The sequence below is a fragment of the Dendrobium catenatum genome, unplaced genomic scaffold (genome assembly GCF_001605985.2).
Source record: "Dendrobium catenatum unplaced genomic scaffold, ASM160598v2 fragScaff_scaffold_716, whole genome shotgun sequence".
Classification (NCBI taxonomy): Eukaryota; Viridiplantae; Streptophyta; class Magnoliopsida; order Asparagales; family Orchidaceae; genus Dendrobium; species Dendrobium catenatum.
The window spans coordinates 21,718,816-21,734,286 of record NW_021319178.1 but is presented as its reverse complement, the minus strand read 5'-3'; the positions used below and the strand labels follow the sequence as shown (position 1 = coordinate 21,734,286).

At 39.1% G+C, this 15,471-nt stretch overlaps 1 protein-coding gene across 1 annotated transcript; it reads right to left on the bottom strand.

The window, feature by feature from the left end:
- Positions 1–1,360: 1,360 nt before the first annotated feature.
- Positions 1,361–2,911, bottom strand: LOC110108635 (probable purine permease 11). The gene has a single exon (XM_020839357.2). It carries the CDS (start codon positions 2,712–2,714, stop codon positions 1,665–1,667), a length of 1,050 nt encoding a protein of 349 aa, XP_020695016.1. The 5' UTR covers positions 2,715–2,911; the 3' UTR covers positions 1,361–1,664.
- Between the last annotated feature and the right edge of the window lie 12,560 nt (positions 2,912–15,471).

Genomic DNA, 15,471 nt, shown 5'->3' with positions numbered 1-15,471 from the left:
TGGATTCCCATTGCGGCCTTATATAACCATTCATCTTTTACATCATAGCATTTCAAGATCTATTGCTCTGCAAATTATGCCTGCCTGATCATTTCTATTTTCTATGTGCAATGGCCTTATATGCAAATACATATTGAGATAATTCATCAACATCTACATCTAGTTGTTTTTGCCTTTCAAAGCACATACATTTGGTTTTGCTTTGACTGAAACTGTTATGATCAACATGTAGAATTTATGTTTTTGTTTGGCATAGGAGTGGTATGCTGTGCTCTCATTTCATTAAACTATAAAAGGTGCCATGCTTTCTCCACTACCTAAACAATCAAATGTCAGGATCGCTTGAAAGAAACAAAAGGTTGGGATTTGCTTTAAGCTATCAGAGATGGATTTTTGTAGAGTATAGATTCTAGTAGTATGTATATTTATCAAATGTCCATATAGTTGAAACAACTTGGTAGTTTTTTATGACTGGACTGGTTTACTTGTTTTTCAATCATTCGTGACCACTTGATATTTCCTTTGTAGTGAGTAACAGTTCAACTACTTTTGTTTAATTTAACCATATATTTCATGAAAATTCTTATAAATGTTGGTCTTATGGTTTTGAGAGCATGTTACAGAGTTGAAAAGTTGAGGGTTGAAAGGTAGAATGAGATGTGGAGCATTTTAGTTATAGTATTCCTTAGGAATAGTTTATCTAAGTTTGTTACTACTTTCTAGAATGTTATTAAAAGTGCTCCTTAGGACTAGCTTATTATAAGTTTCTAGAATATTCTTATTAGCATACAAATAGACAAAATATTGTAGTAAGAAGGGTATGATGAATATTATCCTCTTTTGAAGCTTTGTGCTTGTTTTTGTTCCTTGGATTGGGATTGCCTTCATGCAGGTCCGATTCTTTCGACGATCAACACATTAGAATGCAAGAGGAATGAACTCATTTTGGACGCAATTGAGATAGCAGCATGCCCAAAATAGGACAAGAAATATTTATTAAATGCTCGGAAATTGAAACAAGCGGTTTCTTTGTAATTAATGTTATGTTTTTTAAATTATTTTTCATAGTGAAGATGAAGTTCTGTACCTTTTTTATCAACATGGTTGTCGTGTGGTTCATGCTCTTCATACGTTGTGATTTATGAAAGGTATCAACTTGTTCAATTATGTTCATAATGTTTTTTTAAATGGCGCCATTTCATGAACTAATGGACTAGCATCAACTGTGAGAAAACAATTCTAGTTCGTGTCACAAACAAACTAGCTCAAATCGAGGCTGTTAAGCTGATCAAATCTTCCTTAATATATAACTGAAGAAGATTCAAGACCTTTCATCCTTTTTCTGGAGGGAAGACCATCATTGACATTGGAACATCAACTGATTCAAGCTACAAAACTTATAAAAATTCAATTCTTATCAGTTTACAAACTAATTGCTTTTTTAAGCCAATTCTGTTTCAGAAACTGAAAAAATTTTCCTTTTTTCACCCAAAAAGATTGCCTTCCAATATTTTGCCATCATAATGGGTGCATTTCTGGATCATAGGAATTTATAAACCCAACAGACATCCATGAACTGCAATTTTTGTTGATGTAATGATACATTAAATACATTTTACTTAATTAGGTACAAACAAAAAACAAAACATACCTTATCTCCTGTTCTATTTCATAACAGTAGATATCTCATTCTCCATTGGCCTTCCACTTTCCTGCAACTCTTCCTTCTTCTCATCCATGTAATCAATGTAATGCTGGTAAAAATATGAAGTAAATCCCCACAAACCCAAAAGCAATGAAATAATCTTTAACCCATCCATTTTATCATGAAACAGAAAAACTGCAAACACTGGCACTATGGGTGTGCCCAGAGTACTAATCACATTGGAGAAGAGTGAGGAGACCTTAAATATCAACCCAACCAGTCCCACGTTAGTCACCTGCCAAGCAACTGAAGCCCAAACCAATGTCATCACATAACCAACTTTTCCCTTCCCAAAACCATCCATTTCTTGCCTCAATCCTTTCCATTCTTTGCTTGCGAAGAGTCCCACCATTGCTCCCACAGTGGATACAAGAGCAGTGTATATCTGCATCTCTAAAACAGCCTTAACTGTTTGCCTCTTGATCACTTTCTGGAATGTCAGCTCCATCAAAGATAGTATGAAGGAATAGGTAGCAGAGGCAGCCAAGGTCAGCAAGAAGCCGAGCACATATTTACCACCCGATATGTTGGATGAGGACGAGGGGTCTTGATCAGAGTGGACACCTAATATGGCAGCGGAGAAAATGAGAAGGATGATTGAGTTGAGGGTAAGCAGTGTGAACCTTTCTGAATTTATGAAGTAGGAGAAGACGGCATTGAATGCAAGTTGAGTTGTGCTTACGAGGGAGTAGGTTGAGACAGTGAGGAAGAGAAGACCGTATGAGTACATTAGGCTGTCTGCAGTAGTAATAAGGCCTATGGCAATGTATATTAGGGAGATCTTGATGAGGGGCTGCTTAGCTTCTGTGGAAGAGGAGGTGGAGGGTGTAAGAAGAAGAGGGATGTAGAGAATTGGGAAGCCGGCTGAGAAGGTGAGAGTCTGCATCCACTTGCTATTACCTCCTTGATTGTAGTAGAATCTTTGTAGTAGAGTAGCGGCCGTCTGGCCGGCAAGGAGGAGGAGGATGTAAATGGCCACCACAAGCCACCAAGTCCAGTGACGGAGCATGGTAGTACGCGATGTAGCGGCGGATACAAGATTGGCTGGGTTGTTAGCAGCGGCTGGAGACGCCGATGAGCTTGTGTTTTCCTGCACTGATTCAAGTGATAAAAGTGATTTGAATCAGATCTGCAGGGAGATTCTGTTCCGCATAAAATGACACTAAGGTTTTATTAGGCATTGCTCCACTGAATTGGAATTAGGGGTGAAAACCAGTGGGGCCGAGTTCTAGTCACGGCTGATTTGAGATTGAGCTTCATTAGTTAACGAGTTTTAGTTTGGACTTTATTATATAACAACAACAATAATAATATTAGGCCTTTATTCTCTTATGGGGGTCGACTATATGAATTCTTGTACTTCATTATGTCCTATTAAGAATTGTTGCGTGTTAGAAAATACGCGGCGATAGAGTTTGTAAATTCGCGTCCGAGCGTTGCACGTAAGTTTAACACACAAACATAAAGAAAGAGTGAACACCAAGAGTTTTTACGTGGAAAACCCAAAAATGGGAAAAACCACGGGGCCTTGCCCAGTTGCAAATTTCCACTAGTGTTTTTGTAGATTACAAATGGCGGATTTCTTCCCACAAGTCGGGATAATCCAAATACAACTTGTCTCTTTCACGAAATTCACAAAATCCTGCGAATTCCCTGCGCTTCCTGAAAATCAGGCAGAGTTCCGGCGTCTCCAGGCGGCAGGAAAAACTCCAGCGGCGGTGGTCGAGGAGGTGAGGAATCTCCTATTCCCCTTTCTCCTTCTCCTTCTCTTCTTCTTCTCTCTCTTCACTTGAGTCCCTTTGGTGTAGAATGAGGGCTCTATTTATAGTTTTTCTGGAGTGGCATAGCCCGTAAATAGGCGTGAGATCAAGGGCGAATTAGGAGTGGTTTGAATGGACGGCCGATATCGAATCCTTTGATCATGTACCGTTCGTTGGTTATTTGAAGGCCTTAATGATGTCAGAATTTGATGATCTTAGGCTCGTTGGATTCGTCTCGTCGAGCCGTTCAATTCGAGTATAAGCTCGTCAAAATCGGATACCGTTTGGTTACTCAAATTGCGGTTTGAATCTTCCAACAGCGCTTTGAACCCTTGATTCGGACTCATTTGGGCTCGGATTGGGTTGATCTTGGTGTCGTTGGGTTCGTATTTCCGAGACGCTCAGTTTGACTGTAAGCTCGCTGAAATCAGAGTTCATATGCTCCCGAAATTAATTTTTGAAGTTTCCAACTAGTTTTTGCCTCGAGATTCGTGCCCGATCAAGATGATTTTGTGATGACGTATCAAGAATCAAATTCTAGTATAAATCTAATAAGAAAAAATCTTTTTATTTTTGGATAAAATCCTTTGGCCTATGTGTTAATAAAAAAGGGAAATTATAAGTCCTTAAAGAACCTTCAGCTCTCTAAAAATATAGTATTTGAATAAAAACCTATGAGCCGATGATTCTATCTATAACAAGAAAAGACAAAAAAGAAAAAGCAAAACACCAAAATAAGAATAGGACACAACAAAAAGGTTAACATCATAACAACCAGAAGAACAATTACTTATAAGTTTGCCCCCTTGGAACCCCGACATATATGAGAACAATTACTTATAAGTTTACCCCCTCTGAAAATTATGACTGGTATACAGAGTAAATGGGTAAATTAGTAAAATTATTATCAATTCTTATGTATGTATGTCATATATACTATTTAAAAATTTATATTTATTTATATAATGCTAAATCTCTAAATAATATGTTTTGTTCCATCCTGGAGTATTCGCGGCAGTAGAGAAATATATAGTTTAACATCTTAGCATTGTACGAAGATCCAGCACACAATCAAATAAGAGAGAGGATGTAGCATTCATAAGAGACACCATAATTTTTATAGTGTAAATTTAAAGACTTGAAAATATATGTTGATGTTTTCTACATTAATATATCATGGCTTAATTTTTTCATAAGATAAATCTCAAACATATTTTCCGAATGTAGGAAAATAGCATTGAGCCAATCAAGATGACCGAAGAAGGCTGTCATATGGAAGATGATTTTGGGGCTCCTCTTTGGATTGAAAGGAATGGGAAGAAAAAATACATTACCTTCGCTCCCTATAAGGGTATTAATAAGCATTTGTGAACATCATTTTGCTATTTAAGTAAATTAACAAATAGATATTTGAACCATTTCATCTCTGAGGTCCATATCATTTCAAAATGGCCCTTAATAGTAGCCATTTGGATCATTGGCCTATCAATGGTCATCTAACATGTGCCATGGTGATAATCAGGGATTGGATCAAGGGTTGTGGCTATGAAGTCAATGTTGACAACTATGCCAAGGCTTTTGAGATCAACGCAAATATGAGATATCTTACCAGGACATGACAATGAAGAGGAACACTTAGTCTCAGACCATGAGGGCTGGTTAGGCCAAGCTGGTTCAAAGGATATAATATATATCTCAAAAAATAAAACAAAAAGGCCTTATATATTTCAAATTTTGACTCTCTTATTCATAGACAATGATAGAGGTAGTATTACAACATAAAGATAAATCGTCTTTTCAACTATTACTATTTTTCAACCTTCCACTCTCTAACAGAGCCCTACATGGGGTCCTGGTTGGGTACCCATGCTCTGCGCTAGCGGGCTTTACCCACCCATGCCCACCTATGGTGACTTTCGAGATGTCATACCCACCCACACTCACCCACTTTTCACGCTTTTTGAATACAGTCTGCCACGGATTAATGGCCTTGAGTTTTTTGCCAGTTTCTCTGACTGCAAACTTTCAAGCCACATATCAAAATTTATCGTGGTCATGATGCGGATCAGTGTTGCGCACTTCGTAATAAGGATTACTGTAATATACTGTATGCATATGATAATTAGTAATGTAAATTAGTTTGTCCTCTGATATTGAGTACCCACGCGTACCCACCCATGATGCCATGGGCGTACCCATACCCACCCATGCCCACTGGGTATGGGTGGGTATGTGGGTGGGTGTGGGTATGGGCACCCAATGCAGGGCTCTGCTCTCTAACTCTTATAAATTTGTTATCTATCATTCTCCGTCGAATATTAATTTATATTAAGGTATGTATCATTAGGGGTGTCAATTTCGGATCACGGGTCGGATTCGGGTCGAACTCGGAACTGACCCGGGTTCAATCGGGTCGACCCTAACCCGACCCGGGTAGGCAAACGGGTCGAAAACTCAGACCCGGACCCAACCCATCAGGTTGCCGGGTTGACCCAACCCGACACGAGACCCGAGCTCGTACGCAGGGCGCACAGGCGGGCGGACACGGGGCGCTCGGCGGACTCAGGCGAGCATGCGAGGGCAGGACAGGCGGGCGCATGCGAGGCCGCGGGTAGCGCGGGGGCGACTGGCAAGCGGGCAGCGGCAGCTGTGCGGCGCAGGCGGCCTCGGGCAGGGCGGGGGCAGCATTGGCGACCTCGCGAGCTGGCGCGGGTAGCCGGGGGAGTCTCGAGGAGCTCATTTTAAGTGGGTTTCCGGGTTGAACCCCAACCCGTCGGGTCCACCCGAACCCGACCCGTTTTGAAATCGGGTCGGGTCCAACCCGGATTTCTGGGTCGGGTTTTCGTGTTGTGTCAAATATTGACACCCCTATGTATCATCATCTACCTAATATATTCAAATTTGTTACTTACAACCTCTAAATACTATACAAGAAGATGGTTGCATTATGACAAAACATGTCAAAACCACGAGAGATTATTCTGTACAAACACCAGACGGGAGAACTGTCCGTTTTAGGCTTAGGCACAGAGCGGTACCGAGTACCGAGTATCGCATGGTACTAAGCTTGGTATCGGACGTGGCGCATTTTCATTGGGGTCTAGACTCCGCACAGAATAATTTTTCCAAAACCACAGGCAACTAGAAATAAGAGGAAAAGAGAGGGGAGAGGAGAGAGGGGAGAAGCTTTTAGCCAAAATAAGAAATACCACTTTCTGTTGAACACAAAGAATCAACATATGACAAACGAAACTTACTACATCAAGAGAGAACAATTTCAAGCTGAGAGAAACGAAGATCCCAACATTCAATTATCTCATATAATGCTTAAGATGCTATTTTAGATCTTTAGAAACTTGTAATAAGTCAATACAATAATCTAGAACAAATCTTTAGAAACTATTCGTATACAGAAATATTCAAGATGAATGACTGAAGTCAAATAAATGAGATTACGGTCATAAAGTCACCTTATTATTTATTGTTTGCCAAGAGAAACATATTCCAAACTGCAGACATGCCAATAAAATTTCTTATTTCCTTTATAAAAGAATTAATAGACAATTACGAGACCAAATACCTTTTTGGTTTATGTCGTGCAATATTAAGAACAACAAATCATATAAAATTTACTAATAAATGAAAACAACCTAACCAAGCAACCAAATTTTGAGTAGCAGCTCCTCTGTCAAGAATCTCAATTAATGAATAAAGTAAATAACTTATTGATAGTGAGGAGGTAGCAGTTCAGAAGCAGTATTACATTATTGACAAAAATATTTTCCATGATGCAAATAGCTTGGAGTCAATGATTGAATGGTCTGAAAAAATTATCTCGATAAAAGATAGATGAAGAAAAAGCATCACATAAACCATTTCAAAGTTTCTTTATAAATGAATATGTTTCCATTTTGAACAAACTCGGGGTAATCTGGGCTTCAAGCCTTCAACACTTGGCAGGGGCGGACCTATACAGCGGTGAAGGTTGGCAATTGCCCACCGACAAAATTTTAAGGTGTTTTAAGCATTTTCGCACCAGCAGACCTATTTTGCCCAAAAAAAGGGAAAATTGAAAGCCCAAGCGTGCAGCCAGTCTTCGTTTTTCCCTTATTGCGTGCAAATTTGGAGTGCTCCAGCTGACGATCATTATTGATTCCTTCGATCATAGAGTTTTTGTCAAGCATTTAAGTATCTTAATGATGCTATAATTAAGTGATCTTATGATTCTTAGATTCGTCTCATCGAGCCCCTCAATTTGACTATAAGCATTTTATATTTGAAGATTATTTGATTATGAAATTAATGTTTTTAAGCTTTTAAATATGATACAAACCTTTGGGCTTTGGGTTTCGTTTGGGACAACTTTCATACTACTTTCTAAAACGGCTTTCTAGTAAAAAAATTTCAAATTTAAGAAATTTTTACACTAGAAAGCTGTTTTAGAAAGCAAGAAGAAAGCCGTCTGAAACGAAACCTAAATTAACGGCAGAATGGTCATTCACCCAGCAATCCGTTAATACCTAAGTTTCGTTTAGGACGACATTTTTATTGCTTCTTAAATCATCTTTTTAGTACAAAAATTTTAATTTTGATATTAAAAAGCTGCTTTAAGAAATAATAAAAAAACCGTCCCAAATGAAGCGGTAATTCTTCATCAATTTTTCCTAATTTTTTTCTTAATTTTAAAACTAGTAATTAAGATTATGTAGCACCTATAAATATGTATGATGTCTATAATTTGAAACAAATGAATAAATTCTTCCATCATATTTCTTCTCTCCAATTTTGACAAAAATACACTACATCAACATAAGTCATTTTCCGATTTACAACTAAGAAAGATCCGTGGATTCACATCTTTTTTTTTTTTTTTTTTTGGAACAGTTAGCCCAATTAGAACAGACTCATACATACATCACATACATAATATTCAAATACAAAACCTCTTAATTGATAGCCTGAGTTCAGACCAAAATGAACTTTGTGGATTCAGATCTCTCGCATGATGCACCAGAGATTCAAAGAGATATTGCGGCACCAAATAACTTTGTACTCATTCAAAGTAAAAGTTTCTGCAAATTAGGATAGGATTTTATTGCAGGATAAATGAATGCCATAAACCGCACCTGCTGCTTCCATTTAGTTCAATATACACAAATCACAACCACAGCAAGAAGGGTCATATATCAGGAAAACAGAGTGAAGAAACCCAGAATTCAAATTGGCAATGATCGCCCACATAAGGGCATCCTAAACTTCCATTCTTTCAGTACTCAATGAGAAACAATATACACTAAAACATTCCCAAATCAGAGAACATAAATGCAAAATAAACAAATAGAACTCATCTCCCAAATTGTAAACCATTACCACGTTTACAGATCATCTCGCCTCCACCTACTCTTCTTCTGCTTTGAATCATCAAGATAATGTTGATACATATAGTTAGCAAACCCCAAAGTAGCAATCAGCAAAGCTATCACTTTTACCCCGTCCATGCTATCATGGAAGAACACCACAGCAAATATAGGCACCACAGGCAATGCCAAGGTAGCAATCACATTGGAGAATTCAAACACCGAATTGTTCACCATATTCCTTACCTCAACACCCTCGGATGAGGCAGACATCCCTTTGTCACAGAACATCATTCTGTCATCCTGCATCAAAACAGCTTGCACATCACCTTGAGCTCCCTGCACCTTCATCTCATCCCGTTCCGATTCAACAGGCATCCCGTCCTGAGTCCCCATTCTACTATCAACACCAATCTGCTCAGTATGATCTATTGATTCAATACCATCATTCACAGCTTTCATGAACTCCTCAGCCTCCGCACCACTCAAAATATCCATCGCCGCATCCAGCCCAGATGAATCTGTCATCAGAAAATCCTGATCCTCAATAACATGGCCTTCAACCATCGTCTCAACCTCCACCCCAGCACTGGAAGTTGTCTCCCGCACAATGCCTTTACGCAAAGCATCCGATCTATTCGAGCTTGTGCCACCAGCCTTGCCAGGAGCTCGATTATGAACCAACTTCTTCCCATCAGCCTCGATCTCAGCCAGACCCTCCAGACTAGACAACGAAAACCTCCTCTCGCCATTACCTCCTCTGCTATTTACAGCAACTCCCGAACTACCTCCCTCAACCGCAGCCTTCCCTCGAACGCCAGACCGCGTCCTAGCCTCAGAACCTCCTCCATCTCTTCATCCTCCACCACGCCCCACCGGGTGACGAGGGGGTGACCGACGGCCACCCCCAACCATACCCCAAAACTGACGATCAAACCCCGCCGGCGAGAGCCCAAAAAGAGAGAGAAATTTTCCTCTCAAGAATCGCCGCGAATTTCCCCAGAGAGATCGTTAGAGAGAGAGAGAGAGAGAGAGAGAGAGAGAGAGAGAGAGAGAGAGAGAGAGAGAGAGATCAAAGACCACCCACATTAACCAGAGAGAGGCCCCGGTATTTATGCTTGAGAAGAAGCAATGATGGGCATCAATAATTGTTAATGGATGGTGTTGGGCATTTTCAAGTGGTACAAATAAATCTATGAAATTCTTTATGTAATTTATCCCATCAAATTCTTCCCATAAATGTGTAGAATATCTTATAATATACATGCTATAGGGGATATTCCACTCATTTATATAAGAAATCAAGACATTTTATTGGACAATCTAAGAATATATATATATGATCTTAGAACTAAGAGATCATGGGCTCATTGTCTTCTTCTCATCAATGTGTTCATTTTGACAGGAAGAACACATACTTGGAAGGAATCATAACTCTCAAGTAGACTTGAGTAGTTCTCAGTTATGCTACAGAATCCTTTATTTATGCCCATTTAAGCTTGGATCTAAACATTCTTGTTGATATTATTTCATCTTGTCAAATCACATTATTATGCCTATTAATTTACTGAAATGGTCAAACTTTTTGGCATAAATGCCTAAGCGATCTAAGAATTAAAAATTACATCTGAATTGTATTGATTTATTTTTGTGGCCCACCAGTGTTTAAATATCATTACGGCTTGTTATGAAATCCCATCCCAAGTAAGACTATTATGATTCAAACTCAAACTGTTTATGACGTCTAATTCATTTGATTTGATCTTGAATCAAGCTAAGTTTTGTAATAGGTTGGCTTGATCTGATCTATATTTCAGAAAGTCATCGTTTATTACCTTCGATTTGAAAAATAAAAATAACAATTCTATGTTAATTTAAGCTTTGATATTTTAAGATAAATTATTAATGTAATATTGAGCTAGCCAAATTTAATTAGGTTCGATCCAGTTAAAATTTGATTCAAGTAGGGTCTAATAAACTAGTTAGCTCATTAGTATTGATTTGAGCTTGATTTAAGAAGAAAAAAAAATTAATTTTAAACCAATATTTATATTTTGAGTTAAATTCTTAAACCAATCATAATATCGTATAAAAATTTATGGTAATTTAAATAATATTGACTTAATTTCTAGAGCAATTTAGAGCAACTTTTTTCCCTTATAAAATTTGGGATAATATTATAATTATTAATATTTTGATGAGCAAACAAATTATTATTTTTATTTATAGATTTAAAATATTAACATTTTACACAAAAAGTTCTATATGAAGTTTTATACAAATATTCTAATATTGTACATAATAGCAGTTATAATCATTTTTTAGAATAATCATTCAAGCGTCACTTGGAGATCGAGCCGAATTCTGGTGTCACTTGAGCGTCAGGTTGAATTCTAGTGTCTCTTGGGCGTTGGGGAGAATTCTGGTGTCACTTGGGCATCTGGTAGTATTCTGACGTCACTCTGGCGTTCGGCGGAATTCTGGCGTCACTTGGGCGTCGGGCAGATTTCCGGTGGTGGTTGAGGAGTTCTTCCCTCCTATCTCTTCTTCTTGCCTCTATCTTGGATCCACTCTCATGAGAAATGAGGGTTTTATTTATAGGTTTTTTGGAGTCGTATTGCTTGTAAATAGGTGTGAGATCAGGGGTAAATAGGGAGTGGTTGAATGGACGGCCGATATAGAATCCCTTGATCATGCACCCTTCATCAGACATTTGAAGGTCTTAATGATGTCAGAATTCGACGATATTGAGCTCGTTTGATTCATCTCGTCGAGCCGCTCGATTTGACTATAAGAACGTCATATTTGAAAATTGTTTGGTAACTCAAATTATGGTTTAAACTTTCCAACAGCGCTTCGGGTCCTTGATTGGACTCATTTGGGCTCAGATTGAGTTGAATTTGGTGTCGTTGGGTTCGTCTTTTTGAGACGCTCAGTTTGACTATAAATTTGCTAAAATCGAAGTTCAGGTGATCCTGAATTTAATTTTTGAAGCTTTCGGGTTGATTTTGCCTCGAGATTAGTGTCCAATTAAGATAATTTTTTGAGGATATATCTGTTGCCCTCTTATTTTCGGACGTCGAAGCTCCAGGAGTCCAAAAATATGCATCACAAACTTTGGAGGATTTTCCATGTGATTCGAAATCCAATCTTGCATGTAGGAGCTCCAAATGGCTTTAAAAGTACCGAAATTGAGTCTGAAATTCAGGGACCCCGAAAAGGCTCTAATTTGGCCTTTCAGAATCAAAAATCAGACCTGGGATTGCTTGGGCAGCTAAACCGATCGAACCAGCCGCCCAGCCGCCACCGTCGCCGCGGAACCCGGGCGTGGCTTGCCTAGGCTCATGTCGTCGCCTCTCCCGCGGCCTGCCTGGCTTACTCCGCTCGACTTGGCCCGACCCGCTCTACGCACAGTGGCTTGACCCGCTCCATACGCTGAAGCCTTCCTGCGCTCGTTGCTGACCAACGCCTGCGGCCTAGCTGGCCTGTGCCTGGCCCGCACGATGCCGCGTGCCCGCCAGCAGCCAGGCACCGATTCGGGCTGGCCGTTTGCAGGCTCCACCAACTTAAAAAAGGATTTAAAAAAAAATCATAAAAAATTGCAAAAAATTCCCAAAATTTTTGGTAAAAAAAAAAATTGAAAATTCTAAAAATTTCATAATATTATGGAAACTTCATTTCTTCTCCCAAAAATGCTATAAATAGGCCCCTAAGGCCATAAGAAAACTTGCACCATCTCTTATTCTCTCTCTGGCTCTCTCACAATTGAGATTTTATGCTATTTTTTAGTAGGTGACTTTCCCTACTTGACTCAGCGCCCCTCTTCTTATACAAAAGTTGGAGATTTCCACTCCTTTCCCTTATTTTTCTCCCGTTCTTCTTCCTGCTTCAGAAGCTTTCCGCTATCTTTCGTAGGTGATTTTCCCGTCGCCCAACCTGATGGTTCAAAGAAGACTCACAAGGCATCGAAGACTGACGATGTTCTTTCCACAATCACTGAGGATTCTTTCAACTCTTTTAGGAAAAATTTTCATTTTCCTAATCATCTGGTGTTGAAGGTGCCGACAAGATCTGATCATGCCCATTTTCCTCCTCATGGATATATGACAGTGTACAAATTCAGTTTGCGAGCGGGGCTGTGGTTTCCACCATCTCATGATTTGATTGACATTCTGACGATCTGTGGATTAAGTTTATCTCAATTTTCCTATAGGGCCATGTCGATCGTAATGGCCCTGATCATACTTTTCAGAGACCGTGGAGTGGTGCTATCTCAGAAGTGCCTTTCTCAGATGGGGCGTCTCATTAGTTATACGCATGGTCATATCTCCTTCAGATCCAAGTGGTTGGATGTCCGTACTCGAGACCCGTCAAAAGGTTGGATTAGTGACTTCTTTTATCTGAAAAATGATTGGAATCTTCAAGAAAAATGGAAAAAATTGAAGGAGTTGCCTGTTCCCCTACATAGTGGTGCAGAAGATTTATTGAAGATACTCAAGCTTCCTGACATCGATGCCTTATATTACGAGGTGCGCTATTTGAGCAGATATATATATATATATGAAGAATATCTGTTCAAGGTGGGGTTATCTACTCAAGTAGGAAGATCGCATGCCCAAATATTAAATAAGTCTGCAAAAGTTCTAGAGGCAGTTCCCCAATCTTCAAAAAATCACTCTAAGCGACCAGGGAGTGAGGGAGATTTATAGGCATCAAAGAAGAAGAAGGCAGATAAAGTTTGGTGGTTGCTAGCAGAGGCCCTCAAATCTCTCTATCCAAGTCATACATTCCAGAGGATGTTTTGAAATATCGGTGCATTGGCTGTCAACGTGCTGAGGAGTTGGTGAGTTTGCCTTTCTTTCTCTCATTTTGTATATTATATTATGAATGATATATCTCTTATACCATTGTGTTTTTGTTGCTTCAATTAGAGAAACAAACTGATTTCAAGCATGAGATGTTCAAGACCTTGACTGACTGGAACACCAAATTTGTAATGCTCAAGTACCTTCAAGGATAATACAATAAGAAATACAATGGCAAAGTCAAGGAGTTGCAAGTGGTGGAGGAGCAGTTAGAAGAGTGTATAGCAGAGCTGGCAAATAGGATAAGTTTAGCCTCCTCACAGAATGAGCGGATGGATCGCCTATATATAGAGTTGGTGGACGCACATGCGACAATCAACCAGCAAGCGAAAGATCAGCAAATTTTTGAAGCTAAGAATAAGAGACTCTAGAGTATGCTATCAGAGAAGGAAGCCCAGGAATTTCCATCTGCAGTCATAGAAGAGTTCAATAAATCTTATACCTTCAAGATAATTATGGAGGATCATGTTCAGGAAGTTCGCAATCATATTTATGATGTGGAGGTGAAGTCTTTAGAGGCAGAGCGTATGGATGATGGCTTCATCAAAGGTTTTGTGAAGGGTGTTCATGCAATGCAGCGTAAGATTGGAGCGGAGATCGAGGGGTTGACTCCTAGTCAGGCTTCTTGTGATCCTTCTTCAGACTCTAGTGGTGAAGAATTAGAGAGTAAGTTGCAGCAGGTTTTCTCCCTGGAGGAGGACGAGGATGATATTGAGATCTTGTAGGATGGCTTTGATGTTGTGTTATGTCACTTTATTTTCTTTCTAGTGATTATATGTGTGTTTATTGTTGATGCTTCCATATGATGTACTCAATGTTTAGTGATATATAAAGAAGTTATTAATATTTCTCTTTTTCTGACATGAACATGAAATTGACTCATTTTCATTTCAATGAGAAACATTTTGTCATACTTTTCTGACTTGAGGGAGTGCGAGAGATATCCTCCTTGGATAACTTGACCTATCCGAGGTTGTTAATTAAAGCATTTGCTTGATGATTTTTAACCTGTATGGAAGTGGTCGGATCAAATCCCGCTGAAATTGATCGTCTAGTGATTGAGATATAATGTAGATTGTGTATTTCTCGAATCACGGAAGAAGAGGAGAAGAGATAGTATCATGACAAAGTGAAGTTCATATTATTGTATTATATAAGACAGTACAACAATTCCCTATTATAACTTAGGGAAAAAGAAAAAGAGTTCTCCCATAATTAACATACAAGGGGTATAGGAAAAATCAACATAAAATTTGATAGATACAAAACATAACCACTTGAGGGGATACAACACATGACAAATACTAACAACAACATAACACCAGACAAATAGTATTATCAACTCCTACTGATAGTACTTGAGAAGATTACCAACATTCCAAGTTCGGGGGAGCATTTTTCCACTAGCATCCTTTAGTTTGAAGGTTCCAGGCTTGATCATAGCCGCCACCAAATAAGGACCCTCCCAGAGGGGGGAGAGCTTGTTACGCTGAGGGCCTTTTCCAGCGGCTTCAATGCTTCACAAAACTAAGTCCTCAATGGAGATAGGTTGAGGTTTCACTCTCCGATTATAGTGACGAGCAATTCTTTGGTGGTATGCAGCAGTTCTGAGTGAGGCTTCATCTCTTACTTTTGGAAGGAGATATAGATTTTCTCTGAGCCTCTCCTAGTTATTACTAAAGTCAAAAGTTTGAACTCTATGGCTCGGGACTCCAATATCAACCATTATGACTACATCTATACCAAAATAAAGGTTATATGGGGTTTCTTCTATAGGAGTCCTA

What these genes read in the sequence shown, in the direction of transcription:
- LOC110108635 (XM_020839357.2), bottom strand. Translation starts at nt 2,714, where the DNA reads ATGCTCCGTCACTGGACTTGGTGGCTTGTGGTGGCCATTTACATCCTC.